The sequence below is a fragment of the Lynx rufus genome, unplaced genomic scaffold (assembly GCF_022079265.1).
Source record: "Lynx rufus isolate CCGP_SWC_20201006 ecotype Redwood Valley unplaced genomic scaffold, mLynRuf1.p SCAF_47, whole genome shotgun sequence".
NCBI lineage: Eukaryota > Metazoa > Chordata > Mammalia > Carnivora > Felidae > Lynx > Lynx rufus.
The window spans coordinates 448122-470630 of NW_025814864.1; the positions used below are offsets into that span (position 1 = coordinate 448122).

Below are 22509 nucleotides of genomic sequence, written 5' to 3' on the forward strand. Positions count from 1 at the left end.
GCGTCTGAAGAAAGACCTTTCAATTTAAAAGTCACAATCTCCATTGGCACCGGGTTTTGTGGGGTTCAGATAACAAAAGTCACCGTTTCTGAGTAGCAGCTGAGCTGTGACTCACAAATAAGACGTTTTCAGAAAATCTCCACTTACTCACTTGGCTTACTACCGAATGATTGGGCAAAAACAAAGTATTTGTCGGGTGCGTTGTATTTGCTTGTGTTGGCAGTTCCAAAGTGTTTTTTCCTGCCTCATAACTGTGTGTCTTCTCTGTTGATTTAATGATTTGCCTTTAGCGTCTTTGGTTTTGACGCTTTCCACTTGGGATGAGGAAGGCACGGGCCGCCACGTCTAGAGAAGCGGCTTTGCCAACACTCAGCGGCAGTGATCGTACCTTGGGGTGTGATGTTCGTTCTCAAGGGTTGTTTCTGTTCTTCCCTCCGCTCCTGACCCGTTAGCCGTCCCCGTTCTCCCAATGACCTGCTGGCCTTGTTCCGGTACCCGAGGGACCCCTACACCGTGGAGCAGGCACGCGCGGGAGAGATATTTGAGCGGACGTTGCAGCTGATTCAGGAGCACGTGCGGCACGGGCTGATGGTCGACCTGAATGGAACAAGTTAGTCCTGGGGTCTTTCTCTCCCGAGTGCCAGGCCACGCCGGGTCCTGCAGCGACGGCCTCGGGTATCTTGGACGCCCACACGCTGCTGGCCCCCGGCCGAGACCCTTGGTTCCCCGTGACAAATGGCATGGAGGGAAGAGGGGGCAGGGCAGCGGCTGCCACGTGAGGCTGTGCACACGGGACGAAGCGCTGCGGGCCGTCGGGACGGCATCTGCGGCGCTCGGCTGTTTGCAGAGCGGCTGCTGAGGCCTCCCGGGTGTCATGTGCACGGTGGGTGACTGATGCCCTCTCTCGGGCCCCCGCCGTGCTGGGAGCAGAGCAGCGCCGTGAGAAGTGCCCGGTGGCCGTGGCTTTTATTCTGGAAAAGCAGCCTTCCCACCACGCGTATTCTTTCACCGCTTTCCGGGAGCACGCACAGTCCCCTCTCTCTGGGAGGCAGGCTCCGGGTTTTCAGGGTTTTCTGATTGGTCTTCAGTGAGCCAATCTTTTCCATCAGGACAGAAATGTTGGAGAATTTGACATTCTTAGATACGTGCACGTGGCTCGAAGATGTGGGAATGGGCCCCTGTCCTTGGGAGTGGAACGCGGCCTTCAAGCCTGACCTCTGCCTTGCGCTGGTTTGGGGCTGAGCTTCCTGGTGCGGGTGTGCAGACTATAGGCCTGTTTCCTCGTCCTGGAGGGCGCTGGCCTCGGTTGAGTGTCGGGGGCCATCTCCGGACGTTTTCTCTCTTCCATGGACGGCCAGCCTCACCTTGGAGGTGCTGCCTGGGGAGCCTGTGTTGGGCGCTTCTCCACTCTTCGGGCCCAGGATGGGGACAGGGATGTGTGAGGCTCATAGCCTTGTCTTGTGGACAGGGACGTGTGGGGTCTGTGGCCTTGTCCCTACGGACAGGGATGTGTGGGGTCTGTGGCTTTGTCCCCGTGGACCGGGACGCGTGGGGCTCGTGGCCTTGTCCCCGTGGACAGGGACGCATGGGGCTCGTGGCCTTGTCATCGTGGTGCCTCACGGTGTCCCCAGCCGTCTGCGATAGGGACCAGGCTCTGCCCCCTGTGGGGGCCCGTGGGGTTGTCTGGTTTTCTTCCTCCCTTTCTTTGTGTGGCTCATCGTTCAGGAGCTAAATGTGGCCGTGGCGGCTTCCGCAGGAGGGTCCTAGACACTGTGCGGCCTCTGTACGAGGCGGAGCCCGTCTGCTGTTGGTCCTTGTGCAGGACTGCGAGGTCGCCTCCCATCAGCACGTGCTGTTTACAGGAACACGGAGAACCTGGACAGACAGGAATCAGTCAGCACCCCGGCACGGGTGCACAGCCCGCCCCACTCGGGGTGTCTGAGGCTGGGCAGGCTGGGCTGCAGCAGGTGGAGAGACCGGAGAGGGGACAGGATGAGGGAACTCTCGGGTGCCCAACCGGAAAGGGCCCCTGAGGCGAGAGGAGGGTTTTGTCATGGTCTCCGTGCTGTGGGGGCCATGGGGCTTCTTGTAGAAAAGTGACCTGATCACGTGGATCAGGTCGTTGGGTGGCCTTGATGTGAAGGGGGAAGGGCAGCGTGGGATGCGGGGCAGGCGTCCGTGGGGTGGCCCAGGGGGTCCTGGGTGGCAGGTGTCCGTGGAGTGACCCAGGGGCACCTGTGGAGTGACCCGGGCGGGTTCCAGGTCATGGGTGTCCGTGGAGTGGCTGCGTGGGGAGGTGAAGCATTGGCAGTAGGGTGGCCAGCGAGTGGGGTGGCTTCCAGCTGTGCTGAAGGCAGAGGTGACAGTCAGGTGACTGGGTCTCTGCCCAGGGGCAGGAAGGCCAGAGGTGACTCTGGGTGAAGTGGGGAAGCTGGAGGCCAGGTTAGTGGTGGGAGGGACCGTCTCACCTCCAGCAGCTCGCAGGCATGCTCAGGGGACGCTGGTCACCAGGGGTACCTGTGCCCTCGAGCTGCAAACCCCGGTGTCCTAACTCGCCTTCGGAGCCTTCCGCTGACGGTCCTTCCGCACCTGTGCCCGACACAGTCCAGTCTGTTCCATTGGCCTCAGGTGCCTTCTTTTCCTCGAATTTCAGTGTTTTCCCTGGTAGTTGCTTGTCTGCCTTCGGGGGTGGTTTTTATATCTAAAGCAAAGAGCGAGCAAGCATGGTTGCGGGTGGCCAGGGCAGTGCGCAGAATCCCCGGCGACCAGCTCACTACCCAGAACTTCCTGATGCAGCCGGCGGTCAGCCCGCCGGGTTAGTAGGAAGGCTTGGCCTGGCAGCAGCTTATCAGGGCGCTGGGGGAGACTCGGGCGTTCAAAGCACAGCACACGTGTCTGGGTTCACAAAGGTGGCCTGTGTCCAGCCCTGCCTGCTGGCCGGTGCCCATGCTTTCCCGGGCTGTGCTCGTCCCTCCGACTGGAAAGCAGGCCAGAGGAGAGAGGGGCAGTGCAGGCGGACGCCAGCCCCGACCCCTGGGGCTTCTGGGGCTTCCCGAGGTAGACACCCCGATCCCGCTTTGCCGTGTCTGCGAGGTGCCCGCGGACGGAGTGTTCAGGTCTGAGGGAGCCGCGCGTCGGGCCGGCTCGCAGCCCAGCGTGCCTGTCCTCTCATGCGGCACGCCTGCCCCCTCCCACCTCCAACTCGCTATTCCCTCCATGGGTGGGACTGGCTCGGCTCCTTTAAACGTAGGCAGAGTCCGTCTTGACCGGCTTCAAGCAGGTACCGTGCAAGACGGTGGTGACCAGGAGTCTAGCAGTGTGGGCGGACGTGTGAGCCCATGTGCCCGTGCACGCGTGCCCTTCTGTGTGCGTGTGTGCCCCTCTGCCTATGTGCCGTGTGTACACGTGTGCCCCTGCGTGTGAACGTGTACTCCTACACGTGCATATGTGCCCTTGCGTGCGTGCTCTTGCTTGTGTGCGCGTGCCTCTGTGTGTGCACGTGTGCCCCTGGGTGTGTGCGCCCCTCTGCACGTGTACGTCTGCGTGTGCTCCTGTGTGTGTGCACGTGTGCCCCTGCGTGTGCATGTGCTTGTGTGCCCTGCATGTGAACGTGTACTCCTACACGTGCATATGTGCCCTTGTGTGCGTGCTCTTGCTTGTGTGCGCGTGCCTCTGTGTGTGCACGTGTGCCCCTGGGTGTGTGCACCCCTCTGCACGTGTACGTCTGCGTGTGCGTGCCTGTGTGTGTGTGCACGTGTGCCCCTGGGTGTGTGTGCCCGTCTGTGTGCACGTGTATGTCTGCATGTGCTCCTGTGTGCTCCTGTGTGTGTGTGCCTGTGTGTATGCACGTGTGCCCCCGCGTGTGCATGTGCTTGTGTGCCCTGCGTGTGAACGTGTACCTCTACACGTGCATGTGTGCCCTTGTGTGCGTGCTCTTGTGTGCGCGTGCCTCTGCGTGTGCACGTGTACCCCTGGGTGTGTGCGCCCCTCTGCACGTGTACGTCTGTGTGTGCACGTGTGCCCCCGTGTGTGCCTGTACTGTGCACGCGGGCGTGAGGGTGCCCCTGTGCACACGTGCACGTCCCCCTGAGGGCGAAGCCTTCTAGCAGTCCCAGAACAGGCCCCTGGCGCACGTCAGGTCTTTCCCGGCTGTTCCTGCCGGGACCCCTTCCCCGGCACTGTGTGGACCCCGGGCCATCCCCCGCTCCCCCACCGCGCGCGCCCATCCCACGAAGGTCCCCTCCCCTGGCTCCCGGCCCGGCAGGCAGGACTGGGTGGGGGAGGACCGCGGGGGCCAGGGCCGCGTGCCCGTGTGCTGCCCGCCGTCCAGAGGGTGAGCCGCGTCCCCCTCTGCCGCAGGTTACCACTACAACGACCTCGTGTCCCCCCAGTACCTGAGCCTCATCGCCAACCTGTCCGGCTGCACGGCCCACCGGCGCGTGAACAACTGCTCGGACATGTGCTTCCACCAGAAGTACCGCACGCACGACGGCACCTGCAACAATCTGCAGCACCCCATGTGGGGCGCCTCGCTGACCGCCTTCGAGCGCCTGCTGAAGGCCGTGTACGAGAACGGGTTCAACACCCCGCGGGGCATCGACCCCAGCCGGCTGTACCACGGCCACGCGCTGCCCATGCCTCGCTTGGTGTCCACGTCCCTGATCGGGACCGAGACCGTCACGCCCGACGAGCAGTTCACGCACATGCTCATGCAGTGGGGCCAGTTTCTGGACCACGACCTGGACTCCACGGTGGTGGCCCTGAGCCAGGCTCGCTTCTCCGACGGACAGCACTGCAGCTCCGTGTGCAGCAACGACCCCCCCTGCTTCTCGGTCGCCGTGCCCCCCAACGATCCCCGCGTCAGGAACGGGGCTCGCTGCATGTTCTTCGTGCGTTCCAGCCCCGTGTGCGGCAGCGGGATGACGTCCCTCCTCATGAACTCCGTGTACCCGCGGGAGCAGATCAACCAGCTCACCTCCTACATCGACGCCTCCAACGTGTACGGGAGCACGGAGCACGAGGCGCGCGCCATCCGGGACCTGGCCAGCCACCGGGGGCTCCTGCGGCAGGGCATCGTGCAGCGGTCGGGGAAGCCGCTGCTGCCCTTTGCCACCGGGCCGCCCACGGAGTGCATGCGGGACGAAAACGAGAGCCCCATCCCCTGCTTCCTGGCCGGGGACCACCGCGCCAACGAGCAGCTGGGCCTGACCAGCATGCACACGCTCTGGTTCCGGGAGCACAACCGCGTGGCCGCCGAGCTGCTCTCCCTGAACCCGCACTGGGACGGGGACACCATCTACCACGAGGCGAGGAAGATCGTGGGCGCGCAGGTGCAGCACATCACCTACCAGCACTGGCTGCCCAAGGTGCTGGGCGAGGTGGGCATGAAGGCGCTGGGCGACTACCGCGGCTACGACCCGGGCGTCAACGCCGGCATCTTCAACGCCTTCGCCACGGCCGCCTTCAGGTTCGGCCACACGCTGGTCAACCCCGTGCTCTACCGGCTGGATGAGAACTTCGAGCCCGTCGCGCAGGGACACATCCCCCTGCACAAAGCCTTCTTCTCTCCCTTCCGCATCGTGAACGAGGGCGGCATCGACCCTGTGCTCAGGGGCCTGTTTGGCGTGGCCGGGAAGATGCGTGTCCCCTCGCAGCTGCTGAACACGGAGCTCACCGAGCGGCTCTTCTCCATGGCGCACGCGGTGGCCCTGGACCTGGCCGCCATCAACATTCAGCGGGGCCGGGACCACGGCGTCCCGCCCTACCACGAATACCGAGTGTACTGCAACCTGTCGTCCGCCCACACCTTTGAGGACCTGAAAAACGAGATCGAGAGCCCCGAGATCCGGGAGAAGCTGAGACGGTGAGTCGAAGGAGGAGCCACCGCGAGGCGTCTTGGGCTTCTCAGCGTTGTCCGGGTCAGGCGTGCCGAGAAAGGTGGCCCCACGTGTGCGTGGCCGTTGTTCTCGGGATTCTAGTGTGTGTTTGCGCAGCCGGGAGGGCAGAGCCTGTGGAGGGGTCGCCTTCGGAGGCCGTGCAGTGCAGGGAGCGGAGGCCACAGCCACGTGGGTGCCCGGCCTGCTCGTGCGGGGGAGTCCGACGGGAGGGGAAGGACCTGCGGGGAACCTCGGGGCCCGGCGTGCGCGCGTGGGGCTCCGTGGGCAGCTCCCTTGCTCGCAGCAGGCAGAGAGCACCAGAGCTCGGCCAGCACGGCAGGGACACCTCTGTGTCCGGGGACCGCTGCCCACAGCCTCGGGCAGTCGTGCGGGCTCCGGGGAGCAGGTGCCCGGGGCCTGTGGCGCTGGAACCGTGAGGGTGCTCCGGGCACCCCAAGACCACAGGGGCAGCAGGGAGGTTAGCGGCCTTGGTCCCTGGCTGGGCGGTGCGTTAGACCTGCATCTCTCCACTCACTCGGCCGTCCGCCCTTCTCGCGGGCACGGCTGCCCTTGGCTTGCTGACTACCTACCGTGTGACTTATCGTTCCTTTAATGCAAATAGTCCCTCTTCAGAGTTTTTCCATAACGATCCCTCCTCGTCCTCGGACTTGTCAAGTACGTCTACAGGTCATCGTATATTTAAGTTGCGTTCGTTCACGTTGGAAAGAATTGTTTGAAAAAGGAAAGCTTTCTGAGGCCACACTGCGTGCTTTCCGGACTCTCCGGTTCGCCCGGTCCGCTTATTCTGAGCTGCTCACTTTCCACCGAAGGTGAGGCGTTCCCCAGTGAGGATCTGACCGTGGCTTCTCCAGGAGGATCACTTTTTACTCGTAACTTATCGCGAGGTGCGACGACGTGAACGAACCTAGCCCTCCTGAGTCCGGCGCGTTCCAGCGTCCTTTAAGTAACGGTATCAGGCTGCCGGTTTGTGTGAATCCTGCGGCACTGGGACGTCACCGGGCACAGAACCGCTCGGTCAGGACTTGCGGGATCTGTGTTTCTGACGTGCCGGTCCCGTCCGGATGAACACGGGTCGCTCTCCCGTATTTCTCTGCTTTGCCAAACTCCGTTCCTGACAGTGGGGAGACCCTAGCGTCCCAGCGCCACAGGCCGGGGGAGGGGTGCCCGCCTCGTGCGCCGCAGACCCTGGAAAAGAAACTCCACCGTCTTCACCACAACAGCGAGTTCTTCAGCCGTCAGCCTCCGAGCCCCGTGGGAAGGGTGGGGGCCTGGCCCGAGTGGGGTGCTCCCTGCTGGCTGTGGCCCCCGAGCGAGCGGGTGTGGGCGCTGTCCCCTCGTCGTGGGGAGCGGTTCCTTCAAGCGGAGGCCGCGTCGGCGGCGAGGTCACGGGAGCCGTGCAGGCTGGGGCTCCCGACTTCCCCGCCTGCCCTCAGCCCCGCTCCCCAGGGAAACCACGGCACGAGGCTCCTCTGTTTGCAGCCGAGGTCAGTGCTGATGGCGTGGGGCTTGGCGGGAGCGCCCAGCCACCCTTCTCGAGGGTGCCTGAGCAGCACCCCCTTTCCTCTGTGGCCACGGCCCCGCGGACGGAGCCGGCCGCGCCTCTGAGCCGGGTAGTGCGCGTTTAGAAAACCCAGCTGAGCTCTGAGTCCCACCTGAGACCAAGCACCCGCGTCTGGGAGAGCCGCGTGCGTGTCTCAGGGGAGAGCCTGCCGCCAGCTCTCTGCCCGCGTGCTTGTGCTTCGCGGGAGCTGGAAGAGCTCGATGAAAGTGTTTGCTCTTGAACGTTTCAACCCCACTGTCTTGGCCTCCTGTGCTGTTCTGCTTAGCAAATGGCTTCGTTACCGCAAACCTATTTTCAACAAACGGTAGAATTCCGGTGTCACAATTACCCCTTGGAAAGTCTGTCCTCAGTTATGTGAAGTTTGTTTATTTATATTTATGAAAAAGACCTGGAAGGTTGTACGTTATCCCGTCAAGTGTGATGATCTCTGAACAGAAAAGGTGGGATTTTAACTCTCTTCCTGTATTTCTTGGTTTTTCTGAACTTACAATAAATGTGCGGTTTGCTTTATGCGTGTGTATACGTATATGCACAGAAAGTAGGGAAAAGTTTTGAAACATAACGGGTAGACGGTTTGAGTGATGATGAATGTTCTTTGTGGAAAGCAGGTCTGAATGATGCTAAATGGTGGTAAAGATGGGGACTTTCTCACGTTGGTTTTGTGTACTAGCTACCGCACGCCTAAGCAAATTTGAGGTTTCACTTGGTTGTTTTCCTTTGTAGGTTATACGGGTCCCCCCTCAACATCGACTTATTTCCTGCCCTCATGGTAGAGGACTTGGTCCCTGGCAGCCGCTTGGGACCGACCCTGATGTGCCTGCTGAGTACACAGTTCAAGCGGCTGAGAGATGGGGACAGGTAAAGGCAGGTGCCGGAGGGACGACAGGTGAAGGCAGGTGAGGCCGGGGAGAGCCTCTGCTCGGAAACGCGCCTTTCCGGGGACTCGGGGATGTGCGGGGCAGGTGGCGGAGACTGTGTCCAGGTGAAAGTGGATGAGCGTCTTCGCGCCTCGCCGCGTTCGTGATTAGCTCCCCAGTGTGGGGACTTGCCCCCGACTGCAGCCCCAGGACCCCGTGGCCCAGTTCACAGGTGCTTTCGTGCCCTTCCACGTAGTGAGGGCACCTCTGTTCCCAAGAACGGTGCATGCGGTTCAACCGCCGTGGCAGTTCGGAGGGATCTGAGCTTCTGGCAAGACTGGCACGATGACACGAGTGGGGTTCACCGCGGGGCAATGCAGCAGGGGCCGCGCCACGCCAGGGGTCTCCCCCCCCCACCTGCGCCAGCTTCTCTGCCGCATCCGGTACAGGCCCCGTGTGTTGCGTCTTGAGTAGGAGGCGTGATCCGTGCCTGAGCCCCTCTTAAGTGACGGCGGACTGGGCCCCGCGGCGTCCGTGCCGTCGGCAGAGCTTCCTGGCGGTTTCCCCGCGCCTCCGCGGGGCCTCCGGGCGTCTGACCTTGCTCTCACTCTGGAAACAGGCTGTGGTACGAGAGCCCGGGGGTGTTCTCCCCGGCGCAGCTGACACAGATCAAGCAGACGTCGCTGGCCAGGATTCTGTGCGACAACGCGGACAACATCACGCGTGTGCAGAGGGACGTGTTCAGGGTGGCCGAGTTCCCCCATGGCTACAGCAGCTGCGACGACATCCCCCGCGTGGACCTGCGCGTGTGGCAGGACTGCTGCGAAGGTGTGCGTCCCCGACCCCCGGCCCCTCCCTCGCCTCTGTGGTTTGTCTTCCCCACTGCCTGCCCGCTCCTGCCGCGCTCACCGCCTGCCGTGGTGCTCCCGGGGCGTCTGGCGCGGTGCTCCCGGGGCGTCTGGGTTGGTGCTCCCGGGGCGTCTGGCGCGATGCTCCCGGGGCGTCTGGCGCGGTGCTCCCGGGGCTCCTGCCGTGGTGCTCCCGGGGCTCCTGCCGTGATGCTCCCGGGGCGTCTGGGTTGGTGCTCCCGGGGCGTCTGGCGTGGTGCTCCCGGGGCTCCTGCCGTGGTGCTCCCGGGGCGTCTGGCGCGGTGCTCCCGGGGCTCCTGCCGTGGTGCTCCCGGGGCGTCTGGCGCGGTGCTCCCGGGGCTCCTGCCGTGGTGCTCCCGGGGCGTCTGGCGCGGTGCTCCCGGGGCTCCTGCTGTGGAGCTCCCGGGGCGTCTGGCGTGGTGCTCCCGGGGCATCTGGGTTGGTGCTCCCGGGGCGTCTGGCGCGGTGCTCCCGGGGCTCCTGCCGTGGTGCTCCCGGGGCGTCTGGCGCGGTGCTCCCGGGGCTCCTGCCGTGGTGCTCCCGGGGCGTCTGGCGCGGTGCTCCCGGGGCTCCTGCCGTGGTGCTCCCGGGGCGTCTGGCGCGGTGCTCCCGGGGCGTCTGGCGCGGTGCTCCCGGGGCTCCTGCCGTGGTGCTCCCGGGGCGTCTGGTGCGGTGCTCCCGGGGCTCCTGCCGTGGTGCTCCCGGGGCGTCTGGCGTGGTGCTCTCTGGACGCTTGGCCCCAGTGGGGACAGAACCAGGTACCACCCCTGTGGGCAGCCATGCAGGGTCGCTGCACAGTCTGAGAGGCCGCGGTCACGAAGGGCTGGTGGTGATGTGGTGGCGTTTCCTGTAAGTGACGTGCCCAGTGGAGGAGACAGGAGATGAGAGTGTGCATGAGGAGACGGGCTTCTGTGTTGTCTCTGAAACCTAATGTGTGTCTAAACGGGGGCACTCGTGTGTTGTCCTGAGTGTCGTGTATGCGCACGCACGGGTGGCCCTGCCACGTGGACGCCCCCAGGATGTGTGCTCAGTAGAGAAGTGTGTGCTGTGCGTCCAGACCCCTGTGAGAACACCGTACCCGGAGGGGCGCGTTGTGTAAGATCAGGAGGAGGGCCGAGGCCTGTGGAGGGGTGGGGAGGGGTGGCGGGTCTCTGGCCGCGCCCAGTCCCTGCCGCGGGGCCGCTGTCCTCCTGCTGCGGAGCCCTTGCACTCCCACCGTGGCGAACCACGAATTTCACCTTCTCATTTGAACGTGATTTTGGCTTCATTGAAACTGCATTTGGAGACTGGAATGTGGAAGCCGGGTGCGTTTGGAGCTGCCCTGCGTGACCCACACGCCCGCGGACACAGCTCCTTCCGCCCGGCACGCCGGTGGACAGGAGGCACGGACTAGAGTTGTTCCCTCCCCTTTCCGGAAGAATAGTTCGGTCAGGCTCTTGTCCTCACTGGTGATTACTCTCAGGTGGCTGCTGTTTGCATGAGGAGGTATCGGAACCTGGGTTCGTGGCCTAGAGCTGTTTGCGGTGTCTCCCTTTGAGTCCGTGCGCGTGTGGGTGCCTGCGTTGATCGGTTGTGCGTCTGCCCCCATTGGTTCTCTGCGCGTGAACGTACGGTGTGTGTACACGTAGGTGCTAAACAGGGATGCGTGGCACACGCGGTTCACAAGAGAGTTCGTGTGAAGATGAGGACTGAGTTCACTGCACGCCCCATCTTCCAAAACATTTGTATTCTCACTATGACCTCGAAGGAACCACGTTCTTGTTTCCGGTTTTTTTGAAGAACATCGTCCTTGTTTGTCCAACTCCGCGTGCTCTCCTGCAAATCTGGCAGAGGATGCAGGAAGCCGTCCTGACCCCCGGGAAAAGCCGGTTCTCGGATAGCTGGCTTCCTGATAGCTTCACCGGGGGCCCCTTGCTGCAGAGGAAGGGGCCGAGCCGGGTGCCTGTTGTTCCGCCCGGAAAACCCAGAGTCCCGGGAGAGACGGGGTCTTGCCAGGCGGGCCTTTCCTGGAGCCGCTGGGGCCGGCTCTCCCATCCGCGCAGCTGCCAAACGCATTTCTGACATCCTTTGTCCCCGACGCTTTTCCTCTGGAAATAGCAGGCCCGGTCCAGAGCTGACCGAGTTAAAGGATGCTTTGTATTTAAAAAAAGTTTTTTTTTTTACATTTATTTATTTTTCAGGGACAGAGTGAGACAAAGTGACAGTGGGGGAGGGGCAGAGGGAGAGGGAGACGCAGAATCCGAAGCAGGCGCCAGGCTCCCAGCCGTCAGCACAGAGCCCGACGCGGGGCTCGAACTCCCGGACCGCGAGATCATGACCTGTGCCGAAGTCGGAGGCTCAACCGACAGAGCCACCCAGGCGCCCCGGAAGGATGCTTTATAAGCTTTGTCTTTTATTGTAGCTCAAAAGTCGTGTTTAAAATACAGTAGGAAAAGAAAGTTTCGACAGACCGAACGTCGGTTGCTGTTTACTTTCCATTCAGCTTCTAAAGACTCGCTGAAAGCAGCCCTCTGAGCTCCCCCCGGAGTCACAGCCACACATCGTGTGCACAGAGGGGCCGGACGGGAGGGCTCCTGGGCGGGTGGTTTCAGAGGGGAGTTTCAAATTGCCCCTCTGTGGGCAAGGAAGAGCACATAGGCACACGCACACACTCTTGCACATGTTGGTGTATTTTAGTATATGTGCTGCCGAAGCGAGCACTATGTTGGTGTATTTTGAAGTAATCGCGTGGGTTATAAAATACCGCGGGTGATTCCGGGACCTGAATAGATGCATCGGTCGTTTGTTACGTATCAGTCACTGTTCTCTCTCCCGTGTGTCTGTATGAATTCACGTGTGCCTAAGTATGCATGCGCGTGTGTATGCATATGTGTATACACACACGTGTATGCACGCACACATGCGTGTGCACACCCACGCATGTGTATGTGCATCTGTGTGCGCGTGCATACACGCGTGTGTGTACTGTGTATGTGTGTACGTGCATGCAAGCACAGGCGGGCGTGTGTCCACATGTGTGCGTGTGTGCATACGCATGCACACACGCACACATGGGTGCGTATGTGTGTACGTATGCATGCGTATGCACACATTGTGCGTGTTTCTACACTTGTGTATGTGTGTGCATAGGTACGCACGTATGTATACATACGTGTGCATACTGGTGTGTGTGTGTGTGTGTGTGTGTGTGTGTGTGTGTGTTTGTAGGGAAATAGGGCACGTTTTCCTGAACTAGAGGAGGAAGTCTGAGCGTGCCCCCGTGCTCCTGAAAAACTCACTCACGTGTGTGTGGGGGCAAGATTGGGAAGTTAGCGTGGATACACATGCACGTCCCACGACAGGGATTTAATCTCGCGCCCCCGGGTCCCCTCTGTCCTCCTCCGGGCCCGCCGCAGCCTCTCCCTGGGTTCAGATCAGACCCGGCTCTGCGTTCGGGGCGCTGGCGCTCCGCGGGCGGGGCTGCGTTCTCTCGGTGCGGCCGCAGGAGGCGCGTGACGCCGGCCTGTCCCCCCGCGCGGGACCTTCACGAGGATTACTGGCTGGATCGTGGTGTCTGTGTTTGCCCAGCGGGAGTGTCGCCGTGGCCTCCTGCTGCCGCCCCGAGGGGCACCTGGCCGCACGGTGTGAGCACCGCTGGGGAGGGTGTGTGCTTTAGCGCCACGGGCCGCGCGTCCTCTGCTCCCACGGCGTTGCCCCAGGCCTCCGGGTCCCACGAGCCTACGCTGTGACCCTGCATGACATGGGTCCGGGAGCGGGTGGGAAGCCGAGTGGTGGCTGCTGACGATCGGAGGCACGTGGAGGCCTCCGGGAGGCGCGGTCTGCGGGCAGAGGGGCTCCAGGCCCTGCCTTCCCTTCCCAGCGGCCGGCAGACAGAGCGCGGCCTGGCTCTTGCCCCAGCTTATGCTCCACATCCTGCTGTCTGGGGCCGGGCCACCGGACGGGGCACCAGTGTGTGCAACGTGCTCCACATCGCGCGCCCCCCCCCCCCCCCCCGGCCACAGGGGAGGTTGACGCCCTGGCGCGAGCAGACGGACGTGAGGCCGGGACCGCGTGCCCCCGTCCCTGTGGTGGGGGAGGCCGGCGTGGGTTTGAGAGGACAGCCGCAATGCTTTGTGCCTGCAGGAGGCCGGAGCAGGCTGGGGGCTCCCGGGAACGGGGGGGGGGGGGGGTGACACAGTCAGAGGCCATCTTGCCTGCGGCGGGAGAAGGGAAGCACAGCTGGCTCTTGGCCCGCTGCAGCCGCCAGGCGGTGGCTCGAGTCGTACACGTGCCGGAAGGCCAGCTGACGTCTCCCAGGATGAGCCCGTGTCTTCTGAATTGGACCCAGCGCCACCCGACACAGCCCTTGTGCTTGCGTTTCAGACTGCCGGACCCGGGGACAGTTCAACGCTTTCTCGTATCATCTCCGAGGCAGGCGGTCCCTGGGGTTCAGCTACCAGGAGGACGGCCCCGCCGGGGGAGCAGGACCCGGGGGGACACCAAGGTACGGCCGTCTCCGGGGTGAGGTCCCGCTGCTGGGCGGGGGCACGTGCAGCCACCGGTGGCCTCCAGCTCGAGTCACAGCGTCCCCTTCTCCCCCGCGCAGCATGGGGCAGCACAGAAAGCGCCCCGGCAATGCCACGGCCGCGTCCCACGAGCGTCCACAGGTTCCGGGGACGAACGACTTCAAGGACTTCGTTGTGGAAATGCAGAAGACCATCACGGACCTCAGAGAGCAGGTAACTGCCTGGCACGTCCTGTCCCACGTTGCAGATGGCACTGTGGCCACCGAGACTGCGTGGGCGTGCCACTGGTCTGCCCTCACTTGGAGCCTCCAGGGACACCACTTCCTTCTGGGGCCTCTTTGTGGCCTGTCCCCGGCCCAGCCACTTTTGGGCTGCCCTCAGGATTCCCACGGCTGGGGGGCTCATGCTTTGAGCTGCCCGCAGGTGCCCTTGCGGGAGGGGGTCCCCGGAGCGGCCAGAGTCCGTAGGTCAGGAGGGGGCTCAGGATTAGGGCCGCGAGGGAGAAGCCACACTTCAGGTCCCATCTTGAGGCCATGACGATGCGATCCTTGGTCCCAGGGCGAGATCAGGAGCTGGTTTGTGGTCAGGACCCCCTGGTGGGGGCAGGGCACCGTCTATACCCTGGGCTCTTCTCTGGGCATCCGTAGGGTTTGCAGAAAACCATCTGTCCTCCCCGGCTCAGGGGACTTGCTTCCTCCTCTCCCGTCTCTGTGTCCGGGCCTCCGTGGTGGGCTTTATGTATCACGAGTGGAGACTGAGGCCTTAGTAATGAGCGTGCAGACCTCGGACGGTCCTTTTGGCAGGGATTCCTGATGTTGTGGAAACTTCTGGAGACGCGCCTGTGACTGGTGGTCTTGGAGCACGACCCCACTCCTACTTACGGGGCCCCCAGTCCTCAGGGATGGGACCCTGGGGTCTTCTGTCCCAGCCTCTCGGAGAGGTGTCCCGGCTCTGACCGCGTCTGCCCTCCTGTGTTGACATGCACGTGCAGCGTGAGGCGATCTCACCTGACGGCCTTCATTTGCTGTCACACGGCAAATGGAGACAGGCTAGGAGGGGATAGCGGGCACCGTGCAGAGTTCAGGGTTTAAGGCACCAGGAGCAGCCCCCACTTGGAGCCTGAGAGACAACCAGGCTGTGACAAGCACAGGGTGTCCTGGGGGCCCAGCCCGAGACAGGTGGGCGCTGGGAGGCCTGAAGACAGTCTCTCGGAGACCCTTGGAGCGTCACAGGTGGGTGGGGGGCGGGGGGCAGGGGGCGTCACGCTCTGCTGGTGGGGTAGTGTGAGCAGAGGCAGGAGGCAGGACGAGGCAGCGTGAGGCCAGCGTCTGTGGGTCCGTGACTTCTCGCACCTGCAAGATGAGGTGACTCTGCCTTCCCGTCTGTCCCCTTTGCTCTACGCAGCTCTGCGTTTCAGGGCAGGTGCTGGTCAGGGGCGCCAGGGCTGGTGCCTTGTGGGGGGACGTCTGCTGTGACTGCAGCCCAGGAGGGAGTGGGGGCACCTGTCGGGCTCCGTGCGGCTGTGCTGCATCCCACAGACGTGCTCACGGTCTCCCCGAGGCGGATGCGGCTCCAGTCCTGGCCTTGCTGCCTCTGGCTTTACGCTGAAACGGGGTCAGCAGCCACCGAGGGAGCCCCCGCCGTCCCCAGCAGCCCTGCGCGGCCCGTGGCCCCTGCTACTGCACCTCAGGGACCTTCCTTTCCCTCCCTTCTTGGAAGGTCCGGTGGCTTTCGAGATCGGTTGTGCTGACGAGTGCCGGCTTCCGCTCGGAGCCTGCCTGTGACCTGCCGGCTCGAGTGCCCGTCGGCCCGTAAATGTCAGGTCACCAGGCCGTGGGTGAGCTGGGTGCTGAGTGCCCGGGGCAGGTGACTTCGCTGCTCTGGGCGGCGGTCTGGCCTCGCGCAGTGGGGAGGCCGTGCTGTTTTCCACGTGCTGTCACACCGCGTGCACGTCACGCGTTTCACTGACAGGGGCTCGTAGGGGGTCCGCGAGTTCACTGTTCGGCCCACTCCTGCCCTCCGTCAGAGCTGCGGGCACCATGTCAGGCAGTTGTGCCCAATCGTGCCCGTTCTGGGGGGTCTGGAGATGCGGCTGCCTGTGACGGAAACCCCACGCGAGGACAGTCTGGACGTGCCGTCACCGCCGGCCCAGCCGCAGGGTCGGAGGAAGGGACGCCCGCGGAGCCCGGTCACGACCGTCGGCCGCCGGGGTCCAAGCTCAGGGTGTTCCCGTCCGGCTGCGTCTGGCGCTCGCCGGCCTGTGGGAAGCCGCCCTCCGATTCTCCGGGCTCCTCCTGTGCGCCTCCCGTGCCTTGCAGCGTAGGCCCGGGTGCGGCGTAGGCCGGCTCGGCTGTCGCCTGCCTGGTGACGGGCCGCCCCTGGGAGGCGCCGCTCCCGGCGACGGCACAGCCGCCCTTGCAGAGAGAAGCTCTCGGTCGCGTGTGACCCGCACACGTCTCGCTTTGCTTTGCGGCAGATAAAGAGGCTGGAGGCCCGGCTCAGCGCCACGGACTGCACGGACGCAGACGGGGAGCCTCACGCCAACGGCGCCACGTGGAAGCAAGACGCGTGTACCACCTGCGAGTGCCGTGTGAGTGTGGGGCCCCGGCACGTGGGCTCCGGGGCGGGCGGCCGCAGGGTCCGCCAGAGGCCCCAGTGCTTGTCTGGGGAGGGGGTGGCTCTTCCCCGAGAGCCGCCGTTACGGGGCGGCCCGCGCACCGCTGCCCGAGTAGTCCCGCTGGGTGGCCTGGGCCTCCAGAGGAAGGGGACGGGCTGCCGTGGTGCCCGGGCCGGAGGCTGGGGGCAGAGGCTGGGGGCACAGCCCAGGGCAGTGGGCCGGTCTGGTGCCCCAGATGCGCGCCGGGAAGGGGATTCTTCCTCCGGTCCGGGGTCGGGAGAGGCAGGTGCCCCAGGATCCCTGGCGGTTGTCACATTTGGGCAGGGCAGGGACCGCGCCTCCTGACTTTGTCCTCCTCTGGCTGACATCCCCGGACGCGGGGTCTCAGGGGTGGGGCCAGGAGGGTGTGCTGAGCCCCAGGTCCCGGGCTGTCCTCAGGGTGGGGGGGATGGTGGGGAGCCGAGGGCAGGGACCTCCCGGAAGAAGTACAGAGTGTCCGAAGCCGTGAATCACCCGGACAACGACCCCTGTGTTACACAGTGCACCAGAGAACTCGGGCGCAGGCGGGTGGGGAAGGGCGGGCGGGCGGCGCCCAGGACGCGCACCCCAGGAGCTGACCGGTGCTGGCGCCTCTCTCCTCCAGGACGGGCAGGTCACGTGCTTTGTGGAAGCCTGCCAGCCTGCTGGTTGCCCAGCGCCCGTGAGAGCCCCCGGGGCCTGCTGTCCGGCCTGCCCGAGAGACGGCTCGGGGAAGAGGCCGTAGGCTCCGCGAAGCCTTCGGCGCCCACGCGGGGCGTGTGGACGAGAGGGACCATCGCCGCCCGGGACCCCTTCTGTCTCCGGAGCAGCACAGGTGCTTAGACCAGAGCGTTGGCGGAGGAGAAACCACGGACACACGTCCTGACTTCACGTTAGATTCTCAGGTTTTTATTTAAGTTTTTTTAATGACAAACTGGTGCTACTAGTAAGTTGCACGGTCCAGTTATTTAGGCTCCTGGATTCGTGTCCCTGGACGCTACTCGTCTCCCCAACCAAACGTTCGTCCCGCTGGGCTCCGACGCCTGGAGCTCGGCAGCCGCCCGCCGTGAGGGCGCGTCACGGAGCCGCCAGAAGGAAGCGCACCGCAGGGAGAGCGAGATCAGTACTCGGCCGATGGACAGGCTGCTGGGAGAGCCGGCTGACGTCCGGGCGGCGGGTGCGGGCTCCCCGGCCCCGACCCGACACCAGCACGGAGCACACGGCCCCGCGGCTCAGCCCCCGCTCGCCGGCGACCTCCAGCACGTCTCCCGTGAGGACATCCAGCCACGTCCAGAAACCACGGCTTGCGTGGCGCCGCCTGGGGTGGACCGAGTGTGGAACCCCCCCCCCCATTCCTACTCAACCCCGGGTGTGGTGCCCGCACGGAGGCCTCTCCCGACGGAGGTGTCGGTGTTGGCGACTTTCTGACTTCAGGTTGTGTAAGTGCCTTAAGGAAACAATCAGTCCCTATACCTCATTTGTATTTTCAAAGCGCAGGATGTTTGACGAGATTGCGCCCATGCTTGCGGTGTTCGGGTGGCAGAGAAATGCCTTCCACTGTGCGAAAGTCGTCTCCGAATTCAGTGAAGAGCAACTATCATACCTCGTGGTCTCTCTTTTCAATTGACCGGAAACCTCCTTCTTTGTTTTCAATATGAAGTGATCTGTGTCCTCAGAAACGTGTCCCTGAACGTGCGGGCGCCGTGGGAAGTGCCCCGAGGCCACAGGTGGTTTCGTATGTGGGGGGCGCGTCCCGGGCTGGGGGGTCGGGGGCACCTCATCCCTGGGGTGGCCGGGAGGCCGTCGGGCACGTCGTGAGCAGTTTTGAAGCCTGACCTGGGCCCGGCACGGCCTTCCTTCCGGAAGCAGGAGACCCCGGCTCTGTGACCAGCCGGCCCCAACCGCGGGAGGGAGTGCACACCCCCGCCATGAGCGTGTTCACAGCGGCTCTAAACACAGCCAACTTGACTTCTCATCCTCGTCACGTTGAGTGGTAAATACAAGCTGGCGTTCCGTGGGGCGTGGGACTGCCCCTGAGGGATCAAGTCACTTTTAACACCCAACCCCTAGAACCGATTTCTGTCGAGTAGAGAGCGGAGGACTGTCCACAGCGTGACAGTTGTGGAGGTTGCTCAGGTGTAGAACGACAGCGGACCCCACCCTCCGCGAGCAGCCGGCGTCTCCAGGCGCCTTGGTGGCGGATTGTGGTTTTGCTTGGAGGCACATGCACGTGGGCTAGAACGGGTGACTGGGACCGTGTCCTCTACCCGGAGGCGCGGCTGCCTGTGACCCGCGGTGCCTGTCTGGAACCGCAGCGGGAACGTGGAATGTGGCGGGGCCACCGGATTAATCTCACGCGGAGCGTCCGAGCTGCGGGCGGGTTCCCGGGGCCCTCTCGGCAGCCACGGTGACGTGAGGCGAGTGTACATATTTATTTACTTTCTGACTGTTGCCAACAGACAAGTGCCTTTTTACGTTCATTGTAACCAGTTCATACCAAAGAAACGTTTGCACTATGTAACGATGCCTTCAGTTCAAATAAACGGGCCACGTTTTCAAACGGAGAGTGGCGTTCTTTTTTCCCTCAGCCCGTCGTCGGGGCGGCACCTCGGGGGCCCTTGGGAGGCCGACAGCAAGGTCGGGACCCGAGGCAGCTCCTGGAGAGAGCCCAAGCTCCTCTGCCCGTGCACGATCTCCCACGAAAATGTGAGAAAGCAGAGAAACGGAAGCACAGTTAGAATAGATGCTTTGGGGCCCCTGGGGGCTCTGTCAGTTTAGCGTCGAACACGATTTCAGCTCAGGCCATGATCCCGCAGTTGTGGGATCGAGCTCTGTTTTGGGCTCTGTGCTGACAGCACACAGCCTACTTGGGATTCTCTCTCTCTCTCTCTCTCTCTCTCCCTCTGCTCCTTCTCCCTTTCAAAACAAACAAACAAACAAACAAACGGACTCTGCTCTCAAATAGCTGGGACGCTGTCACGGGCCGAGGCGCTTTGCCGTTTCGATCTCAGGAGAGGGGGACATGTCGCGGTCTGGACCAAGACGTGTCTGCCAGAGACGCCGTGTGGCCCCGGCCGACACGCGGACTCTGCAGGGGTCCCAGAGACGGAGGTGACAGACGCGGGCTGTTCCTCCGGGGACCCGCCCTGGTCCGGGCTCTGGGTGCGAGAGGAGAGGACGCTGTTCCGAGGGGCACTGGAGGGGGTGGGGCACCTTCCCGTCTCCGGAAGAGTCGGTCCTTTTCGCCGTTATCGCAAGGAGAACAGGGAGTGAACACCAGGGAAGATCACTCGCGTTTCTCCAACTGCCGAGTTGCTTCCCAGCCAGACACACGAGTGGCTGTGCGACACCCAAGTCTGGGGAGCTGAGGCCCTCAGTTACCGCATGCTTTAGCGACGCGTTCTCCGTCCTCGACGGCGCAGCGGTGATGAGCCCGCCCGCTCGGGGTCGTGGGGAGCTTGCAACCGCTCTTCGCCAGCCACGCCAGAATTCTCGTCTCTCCTTAGACGCGTGTAATGCTACGTATTTGTGTGACGTGAACAGAATCCCGTTCCGTTAAACTCCATGTCGCGAGGTGGCCATGAGCCGGAGCTTGGGGAGCACGTGCCCAGGGGGCGTGTCGTGTCGCCAAAGGTGGGGAGAAGCGCTGGATGAGGGGGGGTGCAGACCAGGCCCTGGGCCTCTCGTCTTGCTCCCCCTCCTCCAAGACCGACACCTGTTGCGTGTGCCGGCCACACCTGGGATGGCAGTCCCGGAGGGAGGGTCGGGGGGGGGGGGCGCAGCCCTTGGGGGCCCAGGTACACAGGTGTTCAGTTCACCGGGACCACCCGCGGCCCGGCCAACAGGAGGCCAGAGGATACTTTCCCAGTTGGCGTGGAACATGGTTGGCGGGGGGCAGGGAGTGAGTGCTGTTTACCTATGTTAAGTGAAACGGAGGATGTGAAACTGGCAAAAGTGGGTCATTTGGAGCTTGCTTTAAAAATTGTGAAGAACGTACAGAGTCTGTTGCCTTTCAAAAAGCCCCTGACACCTGTTTCCTGTGTACAGAATTGCACGCCAAATGACCTAAGTAGTTGGGTTTGATTTGCCAAGTGATTCACCAAAAAGGTTCTCGGATGTGTTCCGGGAACTCGACAAACACATTTTAAACGTACTTGATATTTACAAAAGACGCATTTGCCGTCTGGACAAAGTTTCAGGAGATCATCTGATTTGCACAGATGGGATCTTCTGTCACGTTCTGTGGCTTTACCACATCATCGCTTCCCAGCTGAAGCCGTGAGACAAGAGAGCGTATGGCGTGCCCGGGTGGGAGTCGGGTCACCCCGTGGCTGCAGAGAGGGCAGGTGGCCCCCGCGGGGACTGCACCAGGTGACTGTGCGGGGTGATAGTGCGTGGGGTGATGGTGCCGGGTGACAGGGCACTGGGCGACGGTGCGTGTGGTGACCGTGCACGTCGGGTGACCGTGTTTGGGGTGACGGCGTGCCAGGTGACGGTGCTTGGGGCCTCCTGCAGGTGGAAAGCAGGTGGGGGCGTCCAGGCCCCGCCAGCCCTCGGAGCCACGAGCAGAGGGCCCAGCCCTGCACCTTCCCCCTGCTTCCTGCTCGTCCCTCCCAGGCTCCCTCTGGGGTCCCGGTGACAGTAACCAAGGCCCTGACCAGATGGCGTCCCCGCTCTTCAGCTGTTGAGTGCACGTAGTAAGCTTGAAATCTTCCAGACGTGGGTTCTCAGCCATCTGTGTTCAGGGTAACGAGTATTGTCACAGCCCAAACTGTGACGCGTTGGCGGGAGATAGCACGTTTGGATCTAGAAGGTTCCAGAAACTCCAGTGGTGCCCATTTCTATGTTGGTGGGATTTGTTGAAAGTGGCTCAGTCTCTGCTGTTTGGGCGTCTGTCTGGTTTCCTTGTGCAGAGACCGGCGTCCGAGGAAGGGGGGCTGCTCCCGAAGGCCCCCAGCGGCCTTAGCCAGCGTCCTGAACGTCTCCCTGACTTCGCACGGTAATCTCAAAGTCCCATTTCCCCGCTTTGATTCCTGACAGCTGGCCGCCTACGGTTCTGCCAGGAACAGCTTCATCCGCGGTCTTGTGACTGAGCGGGGAGGGACACGCCCACGCCCCGTGTCTCTTGCAGGGAGGGCTCAGGTGCGTGCCCGCTGCCGACTGGCTTTTCTCTCTCAGAGCTTTGGGGCGTGAAGACAGGAGTCTGGCTTTCACCGTGCTTTCTGCTCTTCCCGACGTTGACCATCGCCCGAAGCGTCGTGGAAACTGTCGTTTGCAAAGTGTTTGCCGCGACCGAATCCCGCTCGAGTGGTTGGCGACCCTCGCCGAGAAGCCCGGAGTTGTGCGGTGACAACATGACAACAGAAGCTCCACGCGCCTTCCCGACCGTCCTCGTCCTTCCCGCACACAGGCTGATCCTCTTACTGTTCTGTCTCCAGAAAGCAGAACAAGTCCGGACAGACAGACGGAGCCCTTGCCGGCCGACTCGCTGAGAACACGCGTGTCTGTTCCCTAAAAACTACCGCGCCGGGAGGTGATGCCGTCCACGTTTCCCGTCACGACCTGGAGCGAGGGGGCTCGGTGAGGAGGCGCGGGCCGGTGTGCGTGGACCGCCGGGCTGGGCTCGGCGCCCCCAGGGGTCCGCACCTGCCGGGCCCACTTCTGACACGGAGGCCGGAGCCGCCTGCTTTCCTCGACCCCGAGCGGGCGGCCGCCGACATCTCGTGAAGCCTTTGCTCTGCCCGAGCCCCTGACTGACGGGTGGCTCGGGGCTCAGTCCTTCCTCCACGGTGCCGACCTGCAGCGTGGACTGGAATCCGTCGCCTCTGTGACCGCGACCCGTCCACACCCACCGCACGAGCCCCGGGTGTCACCGGCCCGGCACAGACTCGGGCCGGAATGGCACCGCCTGGTTCCTGGAGCCGTCCGGCCCCGTTGCTGCGCCCTGGAAAGGGGGGGACGCAGAACTCCGGCCTCGGTTCGTCTGCCGCCCGCACCCACAGAGAGCCAAGTTTTGTAGAGAAGCCTCCCCCGCCGTGACCCGGAATGGCTTCATTGGAGGCCAGCGGCCGTGCCCAGTGTCCGTGCACAGACCGAGCTCCTGCACCCAGAGGGGCCTCCACGTCGCCAGCCTCCTTCCCGCGGCCTCCGTGTCTGCCTGCTCCTCCTCCTCCTCCTCCTCGTGT

General features: G+C 63.4%; 1 protein-coding gene across 1 annotated transcript in view; it reads left to right on the top strand.

Annotated features, from left to right (window-relative positions):
• PXDN (peroxidasin) overlaps positions 1-17069 on the top strand; it is a 78780-nt gene extending 61711 nt beyond the window's left edge. The window contains exons 19-26 of the mRNA XM_047098330.1: positions 453-610; positions 4360-5863; positions 8182-8316; positions 8935-9143; positions 13547-13667; positions 13770-13902; positions 16166-16279; positions 16950-17069. Of these exons, the coding sequence (XP_046954286.1) occupies positions 453-610; positions 4360-5863; positions 8182-8316; positions 8935-9143; positions 13547-13667; positions 13770-13902; positions 16166-16279; positions 16950-17069 (2494 nt within the window). The remainder of the gene's footprint in view (positions 1-452; positions 611-4359; positions 5864-8181; positions 8317-8934; positions 9144-13546; positions 13668-13769; positions 13903-16165; positions 16280-16949) is intronic.
• Positions 17070-22509: the final 5440 nt, after the last annotated feature.